The sequence below is a fragment of the Lampris incognitus genome, chromosome 21 (genome assembly GCF_029633865.1).
Source record: "Lampris incognitus isolate fLamInc1 chromosome 21, fLamInc1.hap2, whole genome shotgun sequence".
In the NCBI taxonomy this organism is placed as follows: domain Eukaryota; kingdom Metazoa; phylum Chordata; class Actinopteri; order Lampriformes; family Lampridae; genus Lampris; species Lampris incognitus.
The window spans coordinates 17,512,949-17,540,327 of record NC_079231.1 but is presented as its reverse complement, the minus strand read 5'-3'; the positions used below and the strand labels follow the sequence as shown (position 1 = coordinate 17,540,327).

At 49.7% G+C, this 27,379-nt stretch overlaps 1 protein-coding gene across 1 annotated transcript in view; it reads left to right on the top strand.

Moving 5' to 3' along the window:
* Positions 1-27,379, top strand: part of pard3ba (par-3 family cell polarity regulator beta a) — a 178,605-nt gene that overhangs the window by 85,802 nt on the left and 65,424 nt on the right. Inside the window, exons 14-15 of the mRNA XM_056301096.1 lie at positions 5,882-6,097; positions 7,634-7,835. Of these exons, the coding sequence (XP_056157071.1) occupies positions 5,882-6,097; positions 7,634-7,835 (418 nt within the window). The remainder of the gene's footprint in view (positions 1-5,881; positions 6,098-7,633; positions 7,836-27,379) is intronic.

Sequence of the window (27,379 nt, the reverse complement as noted above, 5' to 3'; positions counted from 1 at the left end):
ATACATGTAAACACAATTACTACTACTCTGCCTCTACCCGACGCCGTTAAACCTCCTCTGATATATCTGAGTGCTCTCAAACGGGAGGGGAGGGGCTCATAAGGGGTATGAACAATGATTGGGCAGGCCTTTAATTGGAATGGAGGTTTAATTGGCTGAAATTTAACCGTACATGAGCTGGCTCGGGACGAGCCTCGGGTATTGTACTCGGAAGTCCTGTTGCCATGCAAGGACCTTCTGCACCTGGGTGAGCGTTTAAACCCGCCGTACGGCTCACGTCCCTCAGACCCTTCAGTGTGCTGTCTTCTCATGAGCCTCGGTGGCCTCGGTTCTAACTGTTTTCGGGCCTGTGTTATGTACACCGATGGCTTGCGAGGTGCTGCTGGTCAGCAGTGGTGAGTACCTACCAACAGTGGTCCGAGGAGGGACAAACCACAAACTGGCAACAGGGTGTTGGGTGCCCAAGGCTCATTGATGCACAAGGTCAACTAAGGCTGTCTTGTGTCCTGTCTGGACCAGACTGACAGAAGGTCTACTCCGGCACGAGTCACAGAACATTTTAATGATGGTCACAATATGTCACAACACACAGTGCATCACACCCTGCTGTGTATGGGGGTTGCGTAGCCGCAGACCGGTCAGATTGTCCATGATGACCCCTGTCCACCCTGTCCATGGTTTGAGGAACATCATGAAGACTTCAAGGTGTTGTCCTGGCCTCCAAGTTCTCCAGATGTCAAGCCGACTGAGCATCTGTGGGATGTGCTGGACCGAAGAGTCCACTCCACGGCAGCTCCGCCTCGCATCTTACAGGACTTGAAGGATCCGCTTGCTAATGTTCTGGTGCCAGATACCACAGGACACCTTCAGGGGGTCTTGTAGAGTCCACGTCTCAGCGGGTCGGCACACGGGCGACCAACAGCATATTAGGCAGGTGGTCGTAATGTTTTGGCTCATCGGTGCATGGTCTAATCTCCGGGGAATCAGTTCGGCGGTGTGGCACGGCAGTGTTGTTTTCAATCCGTTGTCATCTCTTGGTGCTTGAAGGCCTCAGGTTTGATCCGCCGTCTGTGGCCTTTCCTGAAGCTACGGTTAACACAGAGAGGGGTCTGCTTTCGTTCCCTCGTAGCACTCCAGGATTTCAAGGCTCCTGTTGTTATTCGCGAACGTTTATTGGAGCGGTGATATTCCTGCGAGCGCACACTCGCTTTAACAGGTGTGTGTTTTTGTACGCCCACAGTAAAGTGTTGTGTGACATGCAGGTTTACTGGAAAAGGAGGGACGGGCTTGTTTTACTGGTTCTCGGCAAAGGCGACCTTAGGTTTTATAGGCTGGCCTTGAGATTGGCTACCCGATGGAGAAGTCGTGTGTGTGTGTGTGTGTGTGTGTGTGTGTGTGTGTGTGTGTGTGTGTGTGTGTGTGTGTGCAGGCACTTGTTCTTGTGTTTGCGTGCACATGTGCAGGCAAACATGTAGAGGTGTAAAAACCCGGTCCAGAAAGTAAAAACCCTAACCGTGTCTTTACTCCACCCATGTACTAAACCATCAGATTGCACTGACTAGTTTCCCAAATCAGCTGGTTTAATACATGGATGGAGTAAAGACACGGTTAGGGTTTTTACTTTCTGGACTGGGTTTTTACACCTCTGCTGTGTGCGCGTGGTTTGTTCTTTGTATTGCGTTGTGTGTATCCAAATGCAACCTTGTGTTCATACATGTGTGTCTCGTTGTTGTGTGATGTCTGTCTATTCTTTCCTGGGCGAGGGGGGGGGGCAGGAGTGAAGAAGCCCCCCATGGATTGTTGGCTGAAGCTAAAGTGTCTGCTTGGTGGGGAGGGGTCCGATGGAGGTGCTACTTTTAGATAGCCCTGGCTGCCCCTCCGCCGTTTCACCATGGATGTGTGTTTTAGTCCTGCTGGTAGACTCTGCTGAGGGACCTGGTGAAAGTGTATAGCAGTCTGTGTCTCACTGTGTGTGCACGTGTGGGTCACAATTTGTGTGCGTTTGGTCATTTGTTGAGCTGCAAAAACCATCAACCTCAATCAGTGATCGCCATTTGTTGAGTGTTTCAGTGTAAATGAGAACAGGAGCCTCTGACCTGAGACTGGTGTTAGTCCAGCTTGCCTGACATGGTGACTACTAGGATGGGGTAGGAGTGTTAATGATCCCATGAAATTCATTCATTCATCTTGAGCCGCTTCTCCGGGGTTGGGTCGTGGCGGCGGCAAGCTAAGTAGGGCACTCCACACGTCCCTCTCCCCAGCAACGCCTCCCAGCTCCTCCTGGGGGATCCCAAGGCGTTCCCGGGCCAGATTGGACATGTAGTCCCTACAGCGAGTTCTGGGTCTACCCCGGGGTCTCCTCCCAGTTGGCTGTGCCCGGTAAACCTGCAAAGGAAGGTGCCCAGGAGGCATCCTAATCAGATGACCGAGCCACCTCAACTGGCTCCTTTCGACGTGAAGGAGCAGCGGCTCTACTCCGAGCTCCCTCCGGATGTCCGAGCTCCTCACCCTATCTCTAAAGCTTGTTATCTCGCTCTTCTGTACTTGCAGAAGTTTGTTGTGGTCTAAATGCATTTTCATGGGACCTTTTAAGATGAGTAACTCTGTGTGTGTGTGTGTGTGTGTGTGTGTGTGTGTGTGTGTGTGTGTGTGCATGCGTGCGTGCACATGTGTGTGTGAAGATGTGCAAGACACAACAAAGTTTCCTTGTATTCCAAACAAAATGCTATTGTAGGGCGTCCAGGTAGCATGGCAGTCTATTCCGTTGCCTACCAACACGGGGATCGCCGGTTTGATTCCCCATGTTACCTCTGGCTTGGTTGGGCGTCCCTACAGACACAATTGGCCGTGTCCGTGGGCGGGAAGCCAGATGTGGGTATGTGTCCTGGTCACTGCACTAGCGCCTCCTCTGGTCGGTCAGGGCACCTGTTCACTATGTCCCCCCTGGTGAAACTCCTCACTGTCAGGTGAAAAGAAGCAGCTGGTGACTCCAAATGTATTGGAGGAGGCATGTGGTAGTCTGCTGCAGCCCCCCCCCCCCCGGATCGGCAGAGGGGGTGGAGCAACGACCGGGATGGCTCAGAAGCGTGGGATAGGGGGCCAAATTCAATCGGGGAGAAAAGGGGGGGGGGCGTTATTATAGCAGGACCCCTGAAAATGCTTTAACCCCATTGACAAACTGGGGGTGTAAAACTAATGCCTCCACTGTGGCAGTGTGTCATGTGTGCTTGTAGTCACGTTAAAGTGGCAGAGGCGGTGTCGCGGGGCAGTGCCAGGGTGTTAGTCTTCCTGGGGGCTGCCGGTGCCACAGCCCCCTCAGTCTACATCAGAGGCAAAGGCTGTACTACCGTCTGCTGAATACAGGCAAGATGGCGGGCAACTCCTACCGAAGAGTCAACGTACACGTCACACGGAGGCGCGTCCACATGGGCGCGCCCACGTACTCCGCCTACTATGTCTGTGAACTGTGTCCAGGGGGCGGGCGCCACTAACGAAGGGCATCGCCCGCCCTCCTGGGCTGCTGAGGCTGTTTGGCCGTCTGTCAGAGACCCCACCGCCCACCTGTACGGGCGGCAATCAGGCGGACGTGATGCGGACGGATCGGCGAGAGCATCTGCTGGCGCAGCGGGCGGGGAGGGGTGATAAACGCTGATTTCACCCTCCGCTGGCTCAAGCCGGGGATGATAGCCAGCTGCCCCCCCTCCAGTCTCACTCCATCCTAATAAACCCTCATTATTCATTTACCTCCAGCCTCAACCGCTCCACATGCATGGAGCGAATGCACAAAATTGTGTGCACACACACACAGACACACACACACACACAATACTCTCAGATGTGCAATATCATGAGTTTTCTGCTTTTTACACTGACCAAAATTCTTTGTGGTGTTTTTACACAAGCACACACACACACACAGACAGACACACACACACACACACATATGCATACAGTCAGCCAGCTTGTCTCTGTGCATGGTGCAGCAGTGCGCTGGCAAGGAGCTTAATTCTATCAGGCTGCGAGCTGGACAGCCGTAATTACATTTGTGACACAAATCCTGCCTCTCAAATTGAGCGTTTTATTCCTGAGCGAACCCCCCACCACCCCACCCCACCCCTCTATTTATACCCCCTTATTCCCTATAAATCCCACTTCCTCTCAAAAAGTCAATTTAGCACTTAAAAGGCAGCGATGCTCCCCTCCACTGCACCCCCCTCCCCCCACTTTGACTCCCATCGCTGCTCCTCACAGTTTTGCTTCCCTGCCCGCACTCCGGTTGCCAGCTTTGAAGCTTCTGAAATGCCGGGGAAAAAAAAGAGCGAGAGAGAAGAATAAGTCGTAAGTGGTGAGTGCCACTAATCGGTGAAGTCACTCTGAGAGAAAGTTCCATGAGGGAGGCGGCGCGGCCTGTACCTCGCTAAGTGTCGTCGTCTCGGTGGGTTTGTCTCCCTCTCTCTCTCTCTCTCTCTCTCTCTCTCTCTCTCTCTCTCTCTCTCTCTCTCTCGACCCCGCGGGCTCCTGCATATCCCTTGCTGCTCGCTCTCTCTCTCTCTCTCTCTCTCATTTACTGTCACTCTCTCTCTCTCTTACTCACTCTCTTTCTCTCTCTGTCTCTTTCTCTCTCGCTTACTCTCGCTCTTTCTTGCTGTGAATTTGACATTGTATTAAAGTCGTTTTTTAAAAGTCAAAAAATAGTCTGTCTCTTACTCGCACTCTCTCTCTCTTTTACTGTCTCTTACTGTTTCTTTCTCTCTCACTCTCTCTTACTGTGTCTCTCTCTCACTCTCTCTTACTCTCTCTCTTACTCTGTCTCTCACTTTGTCTCACTCTCGCTTACGCTGTCTCTTACTCTCTCTTTCTCTCTCTCTCTCCTACTCTCTCTTACTCTCTCTCTCACTCTTACTCTCTCTTGCTGTGAATTTGACATTGTATTAAAGTCGTTTTTCAAAAGTCAAAAAATAGTCTCTCTTACTCACTCTCTTTCTCTCTCTTACGCTCTGTCTCTTACTGTCTCTCTCTTTCTCCGCCCCCCCCTCTCTCTCTTTCGAGGCGGAGGCCACACCTGACTACTGTACGATGGGAGATCGTTTATTCCCTCCTCTGCTGTTTATGCATGAGGCTGTCGGCTCCCGCGGCACCGTTTCCCATCCGTTCCTCTGCCACTCCACTACATCTGCCATCGCTCACACCCTTCCTCATTCTTTTCCTGCAGAAGTCATCCTCTGTAATTGTGTTTACTAACCCGCTCTTCCTTCTGCTTTGCTCTGCCGTCCCTCGCTCGCCCTTCTATCTTTTTTCCTTTGGTATCATCTTTAAAGGGAAACAATCAGCCTTTTCTAAGTGACGTCTCTGAAATGGGTTCAGTATTCAGCGGGAAGGTGTCAGCAGACAGGCCATGAACGTGGACGCTTGCTTCCTTGTTTGCCCGTAGGCCACACTGTGCAAGAAAATGTGAATAGCAAAATGACATAACACAACTGCATGTGCCGTCGTTTATGTTATTCTCATTTTCATATGCAATTGCAGCCTGTTTGCAAACCAGGAAGTGAGTTTTCCCATTCATAGACTGGTGTCCGCAGCATTTCAGACACAGATGCATAAAGAAGATGTTGAAAATCATGTTTTTGTCCCTTTGAATAAGGTTAATGTCATCATACAGTGCTTTAAATTTGGGGGTTTACTCCCACATACACACATTTGCATGATGTATACTTTAAAGCAAATCATGACATGATGAGATGCAATATGGGGTTCGACTTGGAACATTTCATCATATGTGAACAGAACTGGTCTTGTTTGTCTCTCTTCTGCCTCCGTTTCTCCACTTCTGCTTGATTTGTCCGCACAACATCACGTCCCTCTCGTCTCCTGTTTCACACAGAGCCCTCAGCCGGAGGAGCGCTGGGCCCCACCCTGGGCCTGGTGAAGTCCAGCTCCCTGGAGAGCCTCCAGACGGCCGTGTCGGAGGCCCGGCAGAATCAGGTCCAAACCGCCGTGCCCTTCCACCGCCCGCGGCCCCACATGGTCCGGGGGCGGGGCTGCAACCAGAGCTTCCGCATCGCCATCGACAAGTCCTACGAGGGGCCATCCGAAGACGGTGAGAAATAACGTCAGTGTTTTTCAACAGGGAACTCTCAGGTTTGGAAGAAATGTCCCCTCATAGTTGTGAGCCATAAATGTCCAAAAAAAAAAAAAAAAAAAAAGATTTGAAAGGGTGTCCGGGGGGCATGGCAGTCTAGTCCGTTGCTAACCAACACAGGGATCTCGGGTTCGACTCCCCATGTTACCTCCGGCTTGGTCGGGCGTCCCTACAGACACAATTGGCTGTGTCTGCTGGTGGGAAGCTGGATGTGCGTATGCGTCCTGGTTGCTGCAGTAGCACCTCCTCTGGTCGGTCGACGCGCCTGTTTGAGGGGGAGGGGGAACTGGGGGGAACAGCGTGATCCTCCCACTCACTACATCCCCCTGGCAAAACTCCTCACTGTCAGGTGAAAAGAAGCAGCTGGCGACTCCACATGTATCGGAGGAGGCATGTGGTAGTCTGCAGCCCTCCCCGGATCGGCAGGAGGGGGTGGAGTGGCGACCGGGATGGCTTGGAAGAGTGGGGTAACTGGCCAGATACAGTTCAGGAGAAAAAGGGGGGGGACCGTCGCTGTTGGGAGAATTTGGGGAGATGACTGTATCCGTATTCCATCTGTGGCTGCTGCTCCACCTCGAGTCGTCCCTCTTTATGTAACACACTGGCAGGGAGGAGGCGTAAAGGGCCTGCCAGGGGACACTGTTTAACCTAAGTACTTTAATGAACCGCTACGGGATTTATACGTCGTCAGCAGTTTGGGGAGAGGAACTTAATACCTTAGAGCAGCACTTTTTTAATGTCTTACCTCCTCTGTGAACTCACAGATAGCATCTGCATATCCAATGTTAATGTGCCCGATTGCTAAGATAGGTGGTACGAATGGAAATAGCATTCCCCTTATCAGCCGGAATGCTCACTTGTCCACCACTGTAAAAGATAAAAATAAAAAAAGTTTTACCTTAGGATCACTGTTACTGGCTTCACACTAGTGTTTCCAAATAGCATCTTTAAAACGAATCACGGTCGAAACCAAAAGCAAGTATTTAAAAGACAGCTTGATTATTATTGTCTTTGACGGACAGCTCACCGGACGTCCAAGTGCCCGGCGTGGTGACCATCTATTTGTCTTGCTCTCTGACGCTGTAAAAAAACAACCCGAAAATGACCTGCGACTGCAGTTTTATCCAGTTTGGTACGCCTTCTGAAGGTGAAAGGCTCCTTCCTGTCAGCAAATTGATGCGAGTGTGCTGGCGGAGGTCATCCAGGTGTACACACTTGCCCCTGGCCAGCCCCACATAACGAGAGGCGGCCAAATGGAGCACACACACACACACACACACACACACACACACACACACACACACACACACACACACACATACATCTGCCCTGATGCTGGGAGTTGCCCGGTGTCTGAAATTTTCTCATATTTTAATCGCTCAGCATGTATGACTGTTTATGCATTTGTGCTTTTCTGTTTGCCGTCTGCTTGCACCCTTGCGGTCACCTTCTATGACCCTGGTGCCTTCCCTCTGACCCCCCCCCCCGCCCCAGATGATGACCTATCGGAGCAGAGCTCGGGCCGGGACACGCCCGCCAGCGGTTCCTCCCGCCAGGGCCTGGACATGGAGGATGGGAAGAAGAAGAAGACCAAAGGGAAGAAGAAAGAGAAGAAAACCAAAGGCAAGAAGAAGGGCGACGAGAGCACAGAGGAGCTGGAGAAAAAGACCAAGAAGAGAGGATTCGGTCTCTTGAGGTAGGGGTTGGCAACTTCCTGTCCCACAAAGCGAGTCTAGTAAAAACACAGCATCATTAGAGTCGCTCATTTTCACCCCTCTGTACTTCATTGAGAGCGTCTACCTGTTTAAATTGTGTTGTTCATGGGACAACCAAATTCTAAGCTGTATTAAGACATCACCAGCAAGGGGGCGTCCAGGTAGCGTAGTGGTCTATTCCATTGCCTACCAACACGGGGATCGCCAGTTCGAATCCTCGTGTTACCTCCGGCTTGGTTGGGCCTCCCTACAGACACAATTGGCTGTGTCTGCAGGTGGGAAGCCGGATGTGAATATGTGTCCTGGTCGCGGCACTAGCACCTCCTCTGGTTGGCCAGGGCGCCTGTTCGGGGGGGAGGGGGAACTGGGGCGAATAGCGGGAGCTACGTCCCCCTGGCGAAACTCCTCACTGTCAGGTGAAAAGAGGTGGCTGGAGACTCCATATGTATTGGTGGAGGGATGTGGTAGTCTGCAGCCCTCCCCAGATCGGCACAGGGGGTGGAACAGCGACCAGGAGGGCTTGGAAGAGTGGGGTAATTGGAGGGATACAATTGGGGAGTAAAATGGGGGGGGGAAATCCCCCCAATTTTTTTTTTTAAATCAAAAACATCCCCAGCAAATGTTAGCTTAGCGTAAGCTGAATTTGCCCCTGACATGTACTGGGAGCACGTGCTCACATCGACCGATGATGCAACACCTGCACCACGGTTGTTCTTAAAAATGCACTAACATGTTAAAATATGTAATAACCTTGCCATGGCATTCCTACCTTAACTACTCTTTATTTTTTAAAAGCAGACTGACTTGCTAACAAAATCCCAGAACCTTATTCTTGTTCATTATTCAACACGCTACTGAAGATGCAGAAGCATTGCAACGTTAGCGCAACGTTAGCCCTGTTGCACCCGAGGAATCAAAAAAAGGCTGAATTAGATCGTGTTCCTCCAGTGAGCTTGTTTCTACCGCCCTATTCTTTGTTACCATAGACAAACTAATGAATACATCCACATATTGTCTGAAAGCCCTGGAATGACAACAGAACTTTAGGAAGTCTATTAGCATCGAGGACTCTTAATTGGACGTGGTGTTCTGGGGACCCTGGATGCTGTCAGGCTCAGTTCACATGTACCTACTCATCTACAGCCCCATCACTGGGTCAGTGACAGGAGGAAGATCTCATCTCCATGAATTATGGGAAATCAGGACAGACAGGTTAATTTAGATATTTAACAACAACTAGCCAGCTGTATGAAGGATGGCCTGGCGCCACCTCTCTGACCCTCTGGGGCTTCATTCTGGGGCTCTGACATGAGCAAAACGTTTCTGTTTCCACACTTCATCTGAACAGTAGAAGGGAAGGCCGAGTCTCTGATACTTAAACCTGCTTAATTGGACCAGATGGGGGTTGAATCTCCCGCTCTCAAAGTCAGACTAAGGTACCAGCTTATGGTGAACCTGGTCAGTGAAAAAAAAAATCATAAAAAGGTAATAAATTTGGAAAAAATAGTCAAACGCTGGACTTCATGTTTATCTTATAGAAAGCTATTCACCTCCCAGCCTTAAGTGCAAATGTTTTGAGTTTGGATTCGGCCCAGATTTTCGGGTCCAAGTCAGGCTCTACTGAAGGATGTCTGGCCAGTAATCCTAGATCAAGGCTCCTGCATGGAGAGCCAAACAGTTATGAACTCGGGCCCGGATTGTAGCTTTATCCCTTATCTCGTTCACCCGTCTACTTCCACTGGTTCTGACTTATGGCCAGAGGGAGGCAAGTTGAGAGGGATGGAGAAATAGAGGACTATGTCAATGTTGGAAAGATGCCTAGCTCTGGAAACTAGATGAGTTTTTTTCCCATTATTGTTGGACCTTTGCTATGCAGCTATCATTCTGATATGCATAAGATTTAATTTATTGCTAAAGCTTTTTGTTGATGTGAAATATCACATATAGGGAACAAACAGGACTTGGCAGAAATTCCTGCAGCCCCTTTAATGCTGCCGTAGGCCTCTTGGCAGCCTCCCTGACCAGTTTTCTCCTCATCCATTTTGGAGGGACGTCCTGATCTTGGTAATGGTCCTGTTGTGCCGTATTTTCTCCACTTGTTGATGATTGCCTTCACTGTGTCCCGTAGTTTATCTGATGCCTTGGAAACTATTTCGTACCCATCTCCCGATCGATTGTAAAGCTCTTTGTGTACCGTGGCTTTTGCACTTGGATGCAACCAAGAAGATGTCAGGAAAGTCCTACAGGAACAGCTGAACTGTATTTAGGCTTAGTCACAGTCATAAAATTGATGGCAGGTGTATACTGACTACTATTTAACATGAGGTTGAATGTGATTGGTTAATTCTGAACACAGCCACACCCCCAATTATAAAATGGTGCGCACACTTATGCAACCAGCTTAATGTTTTTTTTCCCTTTATTTTTATATTCACTGTGTTTGTGTGTGTTTGTGTTTGTGTGTGACAGCTTCAGAAAATATTCAGACCACTTCACTTTTTGCACACTTCACTGTGTTGTAGATTTAAGTTTAAATGGATACAATTGCCATTTTTGCCCACATTAACATTTATTTTGCAGATAAGTTTTAATTAAAGTCTTATTGTTCATAATGGCCCCGTGGTGGCCTGTCCAGAGTGTCTCCCCACCTGCCATCCAATGACTGCTGGGATAGGCTCCAGCATCCCCGTGACCCCGATTGGGATAGGCGGCTTGGATAATGAATGGGTGGATGGGTGGATGTATTTAGACCCTTTGCTGTGGCACTCCAAATCGTGGTCAGGTGCATCCTGTTTGCTTTAATTTTCCTTGATCTGTGCCTAGAACTTGTTTAGAGTCCACCTGTGGCAAATTGAATTGATTGGACATAGTTCAGAAAGGCATAAGGTCCCACAATTCACATTGCATGTCAGGCCAAAAGCCAAGCCATAAATTCCAAGGAACTCTCTTTAGACCTCTGTGGTGGCAAGGCATAGATCAGGGCAGGGGTATAAAGCCATTTGTAAAGCTTTGAATGTTCCCAGGAGCACAGTCGCCTCAATTATTGTGAAATGGAAGAAGTTTGGAACCACCAAGACTCTTCCTAGAGTTGGCCATCCGGCCAAAACTTAGTAACCGGGCAACAAGGGCCTTAGTCAGAGAGGTGACCAAAAACCCACCAGTCGCTCTAACAGAGCTTTGGAAGTCCTCTGCAGAGATGAGAGAACCTCCCGGAAGGATGACTGTCTCAGCAGCACTCCATCAATCAGGTCTATATGGCAGAGTGGCTAGACAAAAGTTACTTTTGAGTGAGAGGCATATGATGGCTTGCTTGGAGTTTGCCAAATGACACTTAAACAACTCTGAGAGCATGAGGAAAAAGATTCGCTGGTCTAATGAGACAAAAATTGAACTCTTTGGGCAGAACTCCAAGCACCATATCTGGCAAACACCACACACTGCTCATCACCTGGTTAATACCGTCCCTATGGTGAAGCATGGTAATAGTAGGGGGATACTTCTCAGCAGCAAGGATAGGGAGACTGGTCAGAATTGAGGGAAGGACGATGCAGCCACATGCAGAGAGGTCATTGAAGAAAACCTGCTCCAGAGTGCACGTGACCTTATACTGGGGTGACAACTCAGCTTTCAGCATGACAATGGACCCGAAGCATAGAGCCAGGACAACACTGGAGTGGATTTCAGGACAATTCTCTGGCTGTCCTTGAGCTGCCCAGCCAAAGCCCAGACTTAAACCTCATAGAACATCTGCGGAGAGACCTGAAGATGGCAGTTCACAGATGCTTTCCGTCCAATCTGACGGCGCTTCAGAGGATCTGCCAAGAAGAACTGGATAAACTGCCCAAGCCCAGGTGTGCAAAGCTTGTAGAGCCTTACCCACGAAAACTCGAAGCAGTAATTGCTGCCAAAGGGGCTTTTACAAAGTACTGAATTAAGGGTCTGAATACTTACATAAATTAGAGTTTTTTGGTTTTTGATAAATTTGCAAAAATGGGTTATTGAGTGTAGATTGATGGGCAAAAATGGCAATTTTATCCATTTGATATTAAATTGACACAAAATGTGCAAAAAGTGAACGGGTCTGAATACTTTATGAAGCCACTGTGTGTGTTGTGTACATGTATGTATGTATGTATTTATATTTAGTGAACCGAAACTGTCTGTACAGTACCCCTGCACAATCCCCACCCAACACACAAACACACGTGAAGTTTCAATAAATTGCCCGCTGAGCGTGGCAGTATTATCAGACATGGAGAACACCCTCCCTCCCCCTGATAGCAGCGCCTACTATCGCTTTGTCCGAGCAGACACACCAACCCATTCCCGACCAAGCCGCACGTGGCCCTTTATCAACGGGTCCCCCGTTCTGATTGCGGTGGTCCCGCAGTGGTCCTTATCTATTGGCAGTGACACGGTGTGGTCAGTGTATCGTCTCACTTCCAACACTTGAGATTCAATTAGACTGCGGGGGGAGATAGCGGAGGCTGAGTGTTGGCCCACAGATGGCAGATAAGAATCCAATCGGCCATAGTGTCAAGGGCAATAATGGAGAGATGTTCTCCCACTGCAAAACCCCGTGTTTGAGAGCCGGGCTGGAAAAGGGTAAAGAGAAGGTCATACGGTGTTGAGGAAAGTGAGTGATCATGACAGATGCACACTGTGTAGACACACACCTGCAGGGTGTGTGTCTACACATCGCTAGCAGCTAACCTGCTAGCGATGCTAATCATCACTCTTGCTATATTTTTTCTTCCTGCGCTACAATTCTCAGAGGTCTCCTTGATGACTGCATTATCGAGTAAACGTTTACAACATTGTGGAAGTTTTCCAGTGAACCAACTTTACCTCCTTCTTCTTTCGGATTGTTCCCTGTTTCCCAGGGCTCGCCACAGCAGATTTGATAGTTTTCAGGGTCGTTGTTGACCTGAGCCTCTTGTCAATCCGCATAATAATTTGGCAAAATTTTACATCAGGTGCTCTTCCTTTCAGATGCCCAAACCACCTCAAGGTGAGATGGTTCGGGCATCTGATTAGGATGTCTCCTGGGCACCTTCCTTTGGAGGTTTACCGGACATGGCCAACTGGGAGGCGACCCTGGAGTAGACCCAGAACTCGCTGGAGGGTCTACATGTCCAATCTGTCCTGGGAATGCCTTGGGATCCCCCAGGAGGAGCTGGAGGGCGTTGCTGGGGAGAGAAACATCTGGAGCGACCTACTTAGCTTGCTGCCACCACGACCCGACCCTGGAGAAGCAGCTGATGATGAATGAATGAATGAATGAATGCTCTTCCTGACACAACCACTAACCCTGTGGACGGGGGCACAGGTGAGGCGCTGGATGCCATCCCAGTATTCATGGACTTGCATACGTTGCATTGCAAGCACTTCCATCCATCCGTCCATTATCCAAGCTGCTTATCCCAGCCGGGGTCATGGGATGCTAGAGCCTATCTCAGCAGTCATTGGGCGGCAGGCGGGGAGACACCCTGTTACAGGCTGCCAGTCCATCACAGGGCCGACACACACACATTCGCACCTGGGGACAATTTAATATGGCCGATTCATCTGACCTACATGTCTTTGGACTATGGGAGGAAACCGGAGCACCTGGAGGAAACCCACGCAGACACGGGGAGAACATGCAAACTCCACACAGAGGACGACCCCCAAGGTTGGACTACCCCGGGGCTCGAACCCAGGACCTTCTTTGCAAGGTCTAGAATCCATGTTTTGCCATCACCAGGGTGTGTTTGTACCGGAGTTGTGCTCCGTCTCCGTACGTTCGTCTCTCGCTCCACTTTCTGTTCTACAGCCGTGTCTTCCCCTGTCTCTATATAGGTTTCGCTCTCCCCGTCTCTCTCTCTCTCTCTCTCTCTCTCTCTCTCTCTCGTTGTCTTCCTCACATGCAGTCTCACCGTGGAGCGTCCGTTTGCCATTTGTTTGGTGATCACAGAGAAATATGAATGCGCTGTGATGCAGATTCAATCAGGCATCTCATAATTGCATTCATGAGAGCCGTCGCCTTCAGCTCCGACTCGGTCCGCGTCGTTTCCTTCTCTTTGACGCGGATGTAGACACCACACACACACACACACACACACACACACACACACACACACACACACACACACACACACACACACACACACACACACAATCTCCCACTCCTCCCTATTCCCCTTTGTTTTGTACACCCTAGCAGTGAACACAAATGGCGTTGCATGTATGCAGAAATAGAAACACACATTCACAACAACACAAGCACACACATGCAAATTTGTGTGCACCCTAACTTGAAATTTCTGCAAACAGATTTTAACTCACACACACACACACACACACACACACACACACACACACACACACACACACACACACACACACACACACACACACACACACACTTTAAATCAGCCTTTTGAATGGGCCAAAAATTCCCAGAAACACACAAAAAAGGGGTAGTTCATTGTTCGGCTGAGCACAAAAGCAAGCGTGTCTCTTCAGCGGAACAAAAAGAGCTGAGAATTGTTAAAAGCTTCCAGATTATTGCAGCCACACACCGGCCTCCCTCTCCCTGGCCTTTATCTGGCCAACTTGATCGTTATTGAACTTGAAATATGACTTAATTAGCTGGAATATTGCGCGGCTTAATCTAATTGCATCTCTCAAATGTTATTTTACTCCAATGGCAGCATTAGGAAAAGGGCAAATTATAAACATATGACCTCAATCTGCCTCGGCGATGAGAGCGGGTGCAGCAGCAGCGAACACAGCAAAACGTTTTGGAAGGCGGCCCTGTCCTTTCGGCGGGCGGGCAGAGATATTTGGTTTACCCCCACCGGCGTTTCAAGAGGGACGGTGTCGTTTTTGGCGGGCGTGGATTGGTAAACAGCTGGGTTTTTAGGCGATGTATGAAAATGCGTAATTGGCTGCAAGGGCAGTGCATTTGCCATGTGTCCGTTTTTGCTCTGTACGGAGAGTTTGATTCCGTCCCACCCATCCATTATCCAAGCTGCTTATCCTGGTTGGGATCACGGGGATGCTGGAGTCTATCCCAGCAGTCATTGGGCGGCAGGCGGAGAGACACCCTGGACAGGCCGCCAGGCCATCACAGGGCCGACACACACACATTCACACCTAGGGACAATTTAGTTTGGCCGATTCACCTGACCTACATGTCTTTGGACTGTGGGAGGAAACCGGAGCCCTCGGAGGAAACCCATGACGACATGGGGAGAACACGCAAACTCCACACAGAGACGACCCCGGATGACCCCCAAGGTTGGACTACCCCGGGGCTCGAACCCGGGACCTTCTTGCTGTGAGGCGACTGCGCCACCATGCCGCCACTCATCTGAAAAACTGATTATTTTGTCACATATGTCGTGTGCAGGAAGTATGGAAAGGTAGGCAGGGATAATATACGTTGAGTTTGGGGTTAGTGAGCATTTTATAAAATAAAAAAAAGAAGCTTGCTGACCCTTCTGGCTGGTATCCATTACAGTAAGCTCTCTTGGATCCATCGACACCCCGTATTAGCCCGATTTCCACCGACAAGGGATAGTAGAGATAGCTGATCAGCAGCCAAACAGGCCGGGGAGGATTAGCGGTGTCCTCTAGAGTCAAATATCCGGTTCGACAGCCCGCAAAGTCATGTTCACAACAGCACCACACACGCAAACCCACACCTCTCTGTGAAATATGCAAACTGCAAACCACTGTATGGGTAAGTCCTCTGCAGGAGACGACTGATGTCTTGTCCGTATTCGGTAGATGACGCTGAAGCCTTTGCACGGAGTGGAGCCTGAGGGGTCCACGGCGCCGACAGGCCCGACGAAGACCCACTCGGAAGTTGTTTGCTGCAGTAATTCCACTCTCCAATTTGTAGTGCATCTTAACTGTGAACTTGTGCGTCTTGCTCTTAGACTGTTTTTTTTTTTTTGCAGAGGGATTAAGACATACGCATAATACGGTTTTGATTTGACTCGACTAAGTCAGGAGGTCAGGGTTTCTTAACATATCTCGTGATTAGCGCTCTTGGGTTGTGGCGGGGGTAATTTCACGCGCCTGTCGGTATTTGACAAGTCGGTGAATTTAGACATTATGTTTGCATTTCTACTTTCTGTGCAAAGGCGGTTGGCTGCATCTATTTGTGTATCATCGAACATGTGTGGGTAGCTGTTTAGCTATTCCAATAGCGCTGCTGAGCACCGACAAACCTCATCCATCCCTCCCTCTTCCCCTCTTCCATCCCTCCCTCTTCCATCCCTCCTTCCCTCCGTCAGTCAGCGCGTCTGCCAGTCACTCAGTCAGTCAGGATCAATTTTCAGCTGGCCCTGTCAGTGGAGTCCTGCTGCGACAGCGCGCCGTCATCCCTCCACCAATTTGCGGGTACATGAAAGCCAGCGTCTTGATCCGCTGTTTACAAATCCGCCTCCGACATGATATGTATCCCCCCTCCCTCCCCGCACCCCCCCACCCTTGGTCTCTACACAACCGCAGTGAAATCCGACAGGGAAGCAAGCCAATTAGCGCTGTCCGTTCCGCTCTTATCCTATCGCGGAGCAGCAGGATGTGCGGGGTTGAAAGGTAGTCAGTGGTTGGGCCACATTCAACACCACCAAAGCCTTGTTGTCACGCCGCGGAGGCCCGCCGCAAGGCAGCCCCACGGGGATCATGGATGTTCTCGTGCACCCCGCCTCCTCGAAATGACAAGAAGTTCCACTCTTATCTGACCCAGGATCCATGCCCTTCTTTTCTGAGTCTTCCATCTTTCTCTACTTCACTTCCTTCTTTGCCAACTTCCTTCCTTTCTTTCCTCTGTCTTTTCTTCCATCCCCTCCCTCGCTCCTGTTTCCTATATATGTGGGCTTTATGAAACTCAACAGTCAGTTGCTGAATTGTACGAATGGGTGGTTGGTTGACCAGATTAATTGTACGAGACAACGGGCCGCCACTTTACCCAAGACGGCAAGCCCACATTTAGACTGGTACTTGAGCAGGCCTCCAGTTGTCACCAAACTTAGTAGGCATACCAAAATCCTCCTGACATGTTTATGTGGGTGTCTCAGTGCTGACTTTAAGCTGTGATGGGTTAAATTGGAGGTGCGGTGCCTAATCCTACTGTCACTTAATGCGCTTGCAGGTGGATTGCTTTGATCCGCCATATTGCCTGGCATTTGAGGGCTGAGAGAGAAACCGGCTTGGAGGGAAATCTTTTAGCTGGAGTGTTTATCTGCGTGACGTGTCCCAACCGTGAAGGGAGGTTGTGTGTTTTGCGTGTGGGCTAACCTTCCTCCTGCTGTGGGTAACCATTTTCTCCCCGGCATGGCTCAGGAGGCAGAGCGGTTCGTCTAGTAATCGGAAGGTCGCTGGTTTGATCCCCGGCTCCTGCGGAGAGCGTGTCAAAGTGTCCTTGAGCAAGACACCGAACCCTTAACTGCTGCTGATGAGCAGGTTGGCCCCTTTGCATGGCAGCCCCTGTCAGGCCAAATTGTGTCCGGGTGACGTCATCGCAGTGCAGTCATGACAACTCGCATTCCGTGACCCTTTTTTGGGTTGCTAGCTACCTAGCTAACTTGTCATTGATATCAAAAAACATAATAGCAAATATTGGACGTTTCATTTTAATGGAAAATAGGATTATAGAACATCTTTATTGAAAATCTCGTCCACGCTACATAGCATTAGCTAGCTAGTTTGCTAGTTAGCTAACAAGGTGATCAACCAGAAGATGAACTTTCACCTAAAAGTATGCTTTTTGTGCTTTAATATAAACAGTTGCTAGTCGAATATAAAAGGTGACCCTGCGCATGTATTGTATGATGTAGCTAAAAAGAGTACACTATTAAACCTGCTCTTCCCTGCAATATTACGACTCTACGAACTACAGCGAGAGAGGAATGTCAGGAATGCGAGCTATCATGATTGCATTGCAGTAATGTCACCCAGACACATTTTGGCAACCTGGACACAATTTGGCCTGGCACCTCCACCACCAGTGTATGAATGTGTGCGTGAATGGGTGAATATGAGGCATACACTGTATAGCGCTTTGAGTGGTCAGTAGACTAGAAAAGTGCTATATAAATGCAGTCCAACCCCCCCCCCCCCATCTTGCCCTGGTCGCCTAGCTCTTTGTAAATAACATATTCCAGGCCCCTAATTATATTTCTTCATACGTTAGACAAGCGTGGAACAGAGCCATCGCTTGCAAATCAGTACCGGCCCGGATGCTTTGGCGGAGATGTACACCTTAAGATGCTGAAGCCCTCCAGTAGAACATGCTACGCATCCTATTTTACATTTAAAACTACATGTTGCCCAGAGATTGCCCTCTCTTCAACAAATGGACACAGCAATCATGCAAATTCCCTACTGAAGGTCAGTGCAAGCCTCTTTTGAGCATCTGGCTGTTACAGGTCAAAACCTGCCATTAGAAGAATTTTGAATTGGCTATTAGGCGTGTGCGTGCCCTCGCACAGTGGTGTTTCTGTGTGTACCGCCATCAATACCTCTGGCACATGCGGTGCAGTTTGCAGGCGGGATGCACTACCTGCGATCAGTCACGGTTATTTAAAGCCGTTGCGACTCTCCAGCCCCTCAACCACGACGCCTCCCGGCACATCTCGTCTCACTCCTGAGGCCAAAATTGTTCCGTAACTCTCAAAAGCTGCTACTAAGAAGTAGTGATTCACCCATCCTAGGTAAGAAGTGCTCCGAATTTGACAGCCGTTTCATTTTTTTTCCCTTCTCGTAATTCAGAAATGTGTACAATTTTACTCCTTGCAAGGCCGCTGAAAAAAAATAACCCCAGCCTGGAAGTATTTTCACTGTTAAGGAGAGTGAGGCTGCGTGAAGCTGAGCCATCTTCCCACGTTTCCTAGCGAAGCACAATTCTAATTTACAACTTTGCCAGGGAAGCCAACAGACGCAGGCGCTATCACCGTCGGCAGCCTTCAGGAAAACAAATTAACTTCTTCTTTTTTTTCTCCCCTCCTCCTTCCTCTTTCTTTCTAACCTCCATCCAGCGCATCGGGCAGCTCCCCTGAAATGATGTGCGGGTTTATTGGTGCTGATGTGGGCTGTCAGTCAAATATCAGAGGGCCGCGGAACTGACAGCGGAGATGATGAGGAAATCCTTATGCATATATATCAGCTGATAAAGAGGCCGTCACAACAAGCCTCCAACCCCAACCTAAAACACACACACACATACACACACTCTTCCTCTCTCTCTCTCTCTCTCTCTCTCTCTCTCTCTCTCTCTGAAATTCCCTCCCTTCTCAACTCGTGAGAAAGGCTTTTATGTCGGATGGCTTTCATGCCGCGGCTCCACCTGTCTCCTCGTTCCTCATTTTTCAGCCAGACGGGTTTGCTCAGAAGATTCTTTCATTCCCGGCGTCGGCCCAGGATGGAAAGCCAGTCGGAAACACTTGCGTCGGACAATTAGGGTTTGCACATGCAAGGGATGGGGCTTGTTGTGTTGCTGGCGTGAAATGCAGAGTATACAGTATGGCATTTACAAGTAAGAAAATGTAGGTTGGGTAGGCAAGGGAAGTAGAGAAAATGATCCAATAGGGATGTAGGTCTCTTCTTAACGCACTGAAAAGAAGTTAAGAATAGAAAATAACTTTGTGAGGCATCCGGGTGGTGTAGTGGTCTATTCTGTTGCCTACCAACATGGGGATCGCTGGTTCGAATTCCCATGTTACCTCCGGCTTGGTAGGGCGTCCCTAGAGACACGATTGGCCATGCCTGCGGGTGGGAAGCCGGATGTGGGTATGTGTCCTGGTCGCTGCACTAGCGCCTCCTCTGGTCGGTCGGGGCTCCTGTTCAGGGGGGAGGAGGAACTGGGGGGAATAGCGTGATCCTCCCCCTGGCGAAACTCCTCACTGTCGGGTTAAAAGATGCGGCTGGCGACTCTACATGTATCGGAGGAGGCATGTGGTAGTCTGCAGACCTCCCTGGCGATGTGGGGTAATTGGCCGGATACAACTGGGGAGAAAATGGGGGGGGGCAAAAAAATAGAAAATAACCCCATTTATTTGATCACCACTGTAACACATTGACAGCTCAGAATACTGCACTACTAGGTGGATATATGCTGACTTACACAGACCCGGGGTTATCAGACTTATTTTCAGGGCAGATAACAGAGGGTCTACATCCATGATTTCACAGTTTCTACCCCCTTCAAGGAAGTTTGGAGATCTAAACCAACACCCCTCAGTCAGTGTAACCTTTTACGATCTGCCTCATCTTTCCTGGTTCCCCATCCTATCCTAAAGGGCTCCAATCCGAAATGCCTCTCATCTGTTGGGGGTGGGGGGGGGGGTTTAGTTGCCTCATTACATCTCAACATCTGAAATATAGAGATGATGGCATCATCTAAAGTCGTACTTTTATACAGCAGGCCGGTTTTCCAGAAAGGTAATTAGCTTTTAGCGTTGGCACCGATGTTATAACATTCCAATAATGATCATTTCCACTGTCGGCCATTATTTACTCTGATGGCGTTGTCCACTTTTTGGAACGGGACTTCTCACTTTCCCCCCACCGGTCGCCTCGGTGACTCATTCGGCCAAGGAACCCGATACCCACCTCTGTACGGTGACTTATTGTCCGTGAGGTCATTATAAAAACGAGACGGGGAGCTGAGACGTCCATTTGTGTTGATCAGTTTCACAATCCGTCAATTCCTGCCGCGTTATGGCATTTGAAGTGACCCCCGGGGGGACGGGCGGTTGGACGCGCAGACGGATTCTATCGGCTAGACAGCCGAGCGACATTTCAACAGCAGACTGACCATCGCTCACCGGCCAATTAGAGGGGCTCATGTGGCCACAGGAAATAGCCACGGCCAATTAGCGTTTGACTTTTTGGTACCTGTGCGTCGTGCTTGTTCGTAAATGCCGGGCGCCAGGAAGTTGTTGCATCTGCGATGGTGGACGGTCCCCCCCCCCCCCCCCATCGGGACGGAGAGTGATCGATGGACTTCGGCCATCATTGAGGGTTTGCTAACAACGCCACAAGAAAACACGTGCACACTTAACTTTCTTTTGTGTATTCTTTGGCCCTCTTACACTCTCCCGTACTTCTCAACCACATGCAAAAGACCTCCCCCAGCCCGCCCTTTCAGACGGGGGAGGTTAAGTGTGTCTCGCCTTTAGAGTTGTGCAGGGCCGGATAGACCGACCGCAGGTTTAACCTCTCCCGGTCTGAGGATGGCTCTCATCTCGAGCCCTGGCAGGGGGGCTGTGCTGTTCGCTATTTTACAGCTCAGTGGGCGGTTTTCCACTATCAAAGTGTGCGTTTATGCGTGTGCGGATCAATGCCCGTGTGATCTTGCTCCCCCCCCCCCCCCCCGTCCGTCTCCAGTAGTTTATGCCTCCACAAGTGTCGGGATGTCCACCTCTACATCCCCTTTTATCTCTGCACCAGTTTAATCCAACGTGCCTCGCAGATCACGATCGACTGCCCTGTTCAAGGGCACTTTGACAGGCCGGCCAGCTCTGACTGGGACCATGTCTGTGACCATCCTGTTTGTAAATGGCCGCTCTCGCCATCAGGAGCCTCTCCTCTCCGGATGTGTCCATTTGTGAGTCTGTGGGATTTTGTCGGTGTTCATCTGCCCCCCCCCCCTTTTCTCCTCAATCACACTTGGCCAATTGCCCCGCTCTGCGAGCCGTCCCGGTCGCCTCTACACCCCTTCTGCCGGAGGGCTGCAGACTACCACATGCCTCCTCCCATACATGTGGAGTCGCCAGCCGCTTCTTTTCACCTGACAGTGAGGAGTTTCACCAGGGGGATGTAGCGCGTGGGAGGATCACGCTACTCCCCCCTGTCCCCCCCCCCCCACTTGCCTGATGCTAGCCTGATGTCTTCACGTTGTGTAACTGCTCTCTTAAAAGCATAATGTGCAGGACAGCCTGCGATGGAGCTACCTTTCATCCCACCTTATTACTGATTTTATGTCTAGATATCTTCTGTGTATGCCCACACACACACACACACACACACACACACAACACACAACACAACACAACACGCCACCAAACAACAGCTCCTTCCACAGCATCATAGCATATTGTGAGGATAAGGCGTGTTGGCCAGTGGTCTCGTTAAATATTAATGGGTTTGGCTGACAGGAGCAGGAAGTGGGAGAGGGGAGACGAGACAAATTGCCCGGGGCGACGGTTTGGTGCAGAATGGCTAAAATATGCCACATATCAGCATGCAAACAATTAAACCAAGGCCCATATTTCACAAGGCGGCCCACGAGATGACGCGTCGCACGGCTACTCTCAGCTGTCAAAGGTATTCCCACCCCCCATTCTCTCTCTCTCTCTCTCTCTCTCTCTCTCTCTCTCTCTCTCTCTCTCTCTCTCTCTCCTCGTTCTCCGTCCTCCCTTTGTTTCACCCTCTCACCTTTTTCCCTTTAACCCCTCCTCGTCTTCATTGCCCTCACCCTCCATCCATTTCCTCCTCTTTTCATCCACCTCTCATGCTCTCCTCCCCACGTTCTCTCCCTCCACACCACACTCTACCTTTCCCCTCTCTTCCCCCTTCCTTTCCTCTCTCTCCCTTGCCTTGCTTCCCATTCTTGTTTCCCCTCGCCCTCATTCCTACATCCGCCCCTCGTTCTCTCGCTCCCCTCTCTCTCTCTCTCTCTCTCTCCCCGCCCGCCTCTCTCTGGGCCGATTGGAGTATCATTACATGTGGGACTGGCCGGTGTGATGAAGATGAGCTCTCCATCTCTGCTGTCCACTGGAAGACACGCCTGACAACATGTCGTTATACATTAACAACTACCCGCATCACTGTACCTGTCTGTCTGTCTGTCTGTCTGTCTGTCTCTGCAGTTTGCCGTAGAACATCTGTGAGAACACGCCACCATACATCAGCAACCTGTCACCATCCCTGTCTGTCTGTAAGCTTTACAGTGGACGCTTCACATCCACCCATTCACACCCACCCATTCACACACACACATTCACATCCACCCATTCACATCCACCCATTCACACACACATTCATGCTGATGGTGGAGGCTGCCATGCAAGACACCGACCTGCTCATCAGGAGCAGTTAGGGGTTCGGTGTCTTGCTCAAGGACACTTCGACACGCTCTTTGGGGGAGCCGAGAATCGAACCAGTGACCTTCCGATTACTATACGACCCGCTCTACCTCTGTCTGTCTGTCTATCTTTATGGTGTTGTCTATCTGTCTGTCATTCTGTCTCTATCTGTCTGTATCTGTCTGTCTATATCTGTCTATCTTTATTTTGTCTTTCTGTCTGTATCTATATTTTGTCTGTCTATCTGTCTGTCTATATATTTTGTCCATCTGTCTGTATCTATATTTTGTCTGTCTATCTGTCTGTCTATATATTTTGTCCATCTGTCTGTATCTATATTTTGTCTGTCTGTCTGTCTATCATTATGGTGTCTGTCTGTCATTGTCTGTCTGTCTGTAGCTGTCTATCATGAAAGTGTCTGTCTGTCATTCTCTGACTGTCTGTCTGTCTGTCATTCTGTCTGTCATTAAGGTGTCGGTCTGTCTGTCATTCTGTCTGTCTGTATCTGTCTATCTTTATTTTGTGTCTGTCAGTCATTCGGTCCGTGTCTGTCTGTCGCTCTATGTGCCTATCTGTCTCATATTTAGATAAGCTTTGTTGCCTAAGTAAAATTTCAGACAGACAGACAGAGAGCCTGGCTCTCTGTCTGTCTGTCTGTCTGTCTGTCTGTCTGTCTGTCTGTCTGTCTGTCTGTCTGTCTGTCTGTCTGTCTGTCTGTCTGTCTGTCTGTCTGTCTGTCTGTCTGTCTGTCTGTCTGTCTGTCTGTCTGTCTGTCTGTCTGTCTGTCTGTCTGTCTGTCTCCTGTCTCTGTCTGTCTTTCGTATCCTCTGGTGTTAGTATTTCCCTCTCTCTCTGTCTGTTGCTCTCCCTCCTCCTCTTTGTATGCCTGTTCACCTGTCTCTCTCTCCCTCCCTCAGCGTCTGTCGTCCGGTCTTTTTGAAGCCATACGCGTGTCTCTGCCTCTGCCTCCGTCCATCCTCGTCATCCTTCCCACGCGATGAGTAACACTTCTTCCTTATTGGCGCTGGCTCCATGTTCATTATTCTTTCATTAATATTAAGCGTGTTTATTCACAGCCTTTTTCAAAGCTAATCCGTCAGCGTCGCCGGGGCATCCTGGGACAGGGCCGTGTGTGTGTGGGAGCAGGGGTAGTTCTCCAGCCGCTGCTTCCACAGGCCTCTTGTTAAGTGAGACTGTCTCTCTCTCTCTCTCTCTCTCTCTCTCTCCCTCTCCCTCGCTCGCTGTGTATTTTGATCACATTCGGCTGAGAGGTGGGGCAACATCGCTGTGAGTGCGAGTTATCAAAATAAGAACCAGCAGATGAATCCTGCACCCCCTCCGTTTTCCCTCCTTAAATTATTAATTTGCTCTAAGCGAGGCGTTTTTCTCCGTGATTAGCGTCACGTGGCTCTCTCCTAGCTGTGAATTAATCTCTCAGACGCTCTTCTTTCTACTTAGTTGTGTAACGCCGGCCATCAAGCCTTAATGGGCGCTGATTTGGGCCAAATTGCTGGTATGCGGCACAAGGCATATGGAGAGGAAATCGGATAAATAGATTTAATTACGCCCGGTGGGAAAACGGCGGGGCTGGCAGGCTGTTTTCATTATTGAAGGCATGGGGGGCGGGCCTTGCTGCCCAGGGAGACGCTGGGAGGAGGTAGCGCAGGTGTCAGTCACAGGGGGGCTTCCTTTGGCCCGGGTTGACCTCCCTCTCCAGGTGATGAGCGTCTGGGCGCATGTGTATATGTGTGTGTGTGTGTGTGTGTGTGTGTGTGTGTGTGTGTGTTTTTTTTTGCAAGTGTTTCATGCTGTGCAAAAGGCGCAGGCACGGCTCCCATCCCTGTTAGAGAGCTACAGTGATTTCAAAGCACACTTGTCTATTTTTGCCCTGAATTGTTTCACGCTCTCTATTTCTGGCAGAAATGTTTTCGGTTTATTCTCACCATGAACCAGCACTCTTGCCAAAACAGGGGAACGAGCGCTACATCTCTCCATCTTAATCTCTCTCTCTCTCGTTCGCTCTCTCTCTCTCTCTAATTCTACCTCGCTCTGCCTTCTACCTCTGTACTCTCTCTTCATGTCTCTCTCTCCCCCCCCCCTCTCTCTCTAATTCTACCTCGCTTTGCCTTCTACCTCTGTTCTCTCTCTCTCTCGCTCTCTCTGTCTCTCTCTCGAATTCTGCCCCACTCTGCCTTCTACCTCTGTTCTCTCTCTTCATGTCTCTCTCTCTCGCTCTCTCTGTCTCTCTCTCGGATTCTACCTCGCTTTGCCTTCTACCTCTGTTCTCTCTCTTCATGTCTCTCTCTCTGTTTCTCTCTCTCTATAATTCTACCTCGCTCTGCCTTCTACCTCTGTTCTCTCTTGTCTTTTTCTCTGTCTCTCTCTTTCTCTGTCTCTCTCTCTCTCCACTGAGCTGTGCGAGCACCTCTCGAAATATAAATGCAGCACACAGCAATCTAATTACTGTGATAACATTTCTGCTTGGCTGATTAAATGTTCTCCTATTGCCTCTCAAGGCGGCAGCGTTGGTTCTATATACTCCTAAGCTGCTTGTTCCTCCTCGGCTGAGCTATGCTTTCATGTGAGCTTTGGCTCTTCTCCCTCTCTCTCTCCATCTCTCTCTCTCTCTCGCTCTCTCTCTCATTCTTTCTCGCTTAATTGCTTCCTCCCTTTCTCTTTTGGACACTCATTCTTTCATTACTCATTCACTCATTACTTTTCTCTACCTTTTTCCATCTCCTGTAGCTCCTTGCGCTCTTTCTCTCTCTCTCTGGATCACGCACACACACACAAACATGTCTCCCTTACCCCATAACACACACACTAACACCCAGACACACACACCCTCCTGCCCCACTGCCAGACAGGCCCTTCACATCCCTCATTAGGCCTGGCACTAACCAACTACCCACCGACTACCTACTACACTAGATAGGGAAGCCTATTAAGACCGGATACACACACACACACACACACACACACACACACCCTCCCCTCCACACACACACACACACACACACACACACCCTTCCCTCCACACACACACACACCCTCCCCTCCACACACACACACACACACACACACAAAACACACACACACACACCCTTCCCTCCACACACACACATACCCTCCCCTCCACACACAAAACACACACACAAACATTCACACACACACACACACACACACACACACACACACACACACACACACACACACACACACACACACACACACACACACACACAGTAGATACAGAGAGAGCTGTTGTCACAGTCAGTGAAAACAAAGAGCTGCTCATGCTGAGAATGGTAGAGGGATGATTTCTTGAAAAATTAATGGAGCGATGGAGAGGAGGCGAGGATGCTGTTTACCGTCATCTGCGAGGGGAAACGTTCGGTTTGGAAAGGTGGAATTGGATGGACACAACTCAACAAGCTAAATATGTGGAAATACAGCAACTTCTTGGAGCAGAATGAGCGCTCCCTCTGTTTTCACACTCATCCCACAGGAATCTGACTTATCCTTCGTGTGGTGACCCCCCCACCTTTCATCTGCCCATTTTATTATTCCATCTCTTTCCTTTTCCCTCTCTCTCGCTCTCTCTCTCTCTTCATCTCTCGCTCTCCCCAGACAACTAATTCAACAGGTCAGGCTAGTCCCATCAGCACACCGGGTAGCTGTGATCTCCATGTGACTCAAAGAACCTCATTAGAACAAGGCTAACTGAGTCCTCGCTCTCCCTCTCTATCTGTCTAACTCTCCCCCCCCCCCCTTTCTCTCATACTGTAATGAGGAGGAGCCACTGGCAGTAATTGCAGTCGGTCCGCTTTCCAGCCAGCCGGCTGATTTGTCAGTGGACCTCCTGTTCAGCTGGCGGCTCGCCGTCTCTCTAAGTCGGCCATTTGAGACCTGTTGGGTATTTTAGTTTCATAAAGCACAGTGCTCTTCCTCCATGATGTCTGACTTTTAGGTTGGGGGGGGGGTCTTTCTGTCAGCTGGGGGCGGGCTGGAGGTCAGCGATGCAAAATAAGTCAGCTACTGGAAGCCTTTATATCTTCCCCAGGGGGAAATAACAGGTTGTAACACATATACGCGTTGTGGGTCAGTTAGTGATTACAATTAAATGAAGTAACAAGTGAGCCTTGAGGTGACCGCCCGTACCTCCCAAAATGAGACATTCACACCTTTTCCTGTAGCGGCAATTTTTCAACAACGACGGCAAAGGAAAATAAAACAGTTCTCGGAGCTGGGGGGGGGGGGTCACAAAGTGCTCGCTTTTTAATAAAGCAACAAAATGCATAGGAACGAGGCCAGCAATGAAGATGATTAGAATGTTTAGACAGCACAAAATCTCCTCCAACCACAAAATGCCAAACATTTTCAGGATAAAATGTTCCTTACGCTGTATGTGAGACGCCGATTAAACGTTTATTTTATTTAAG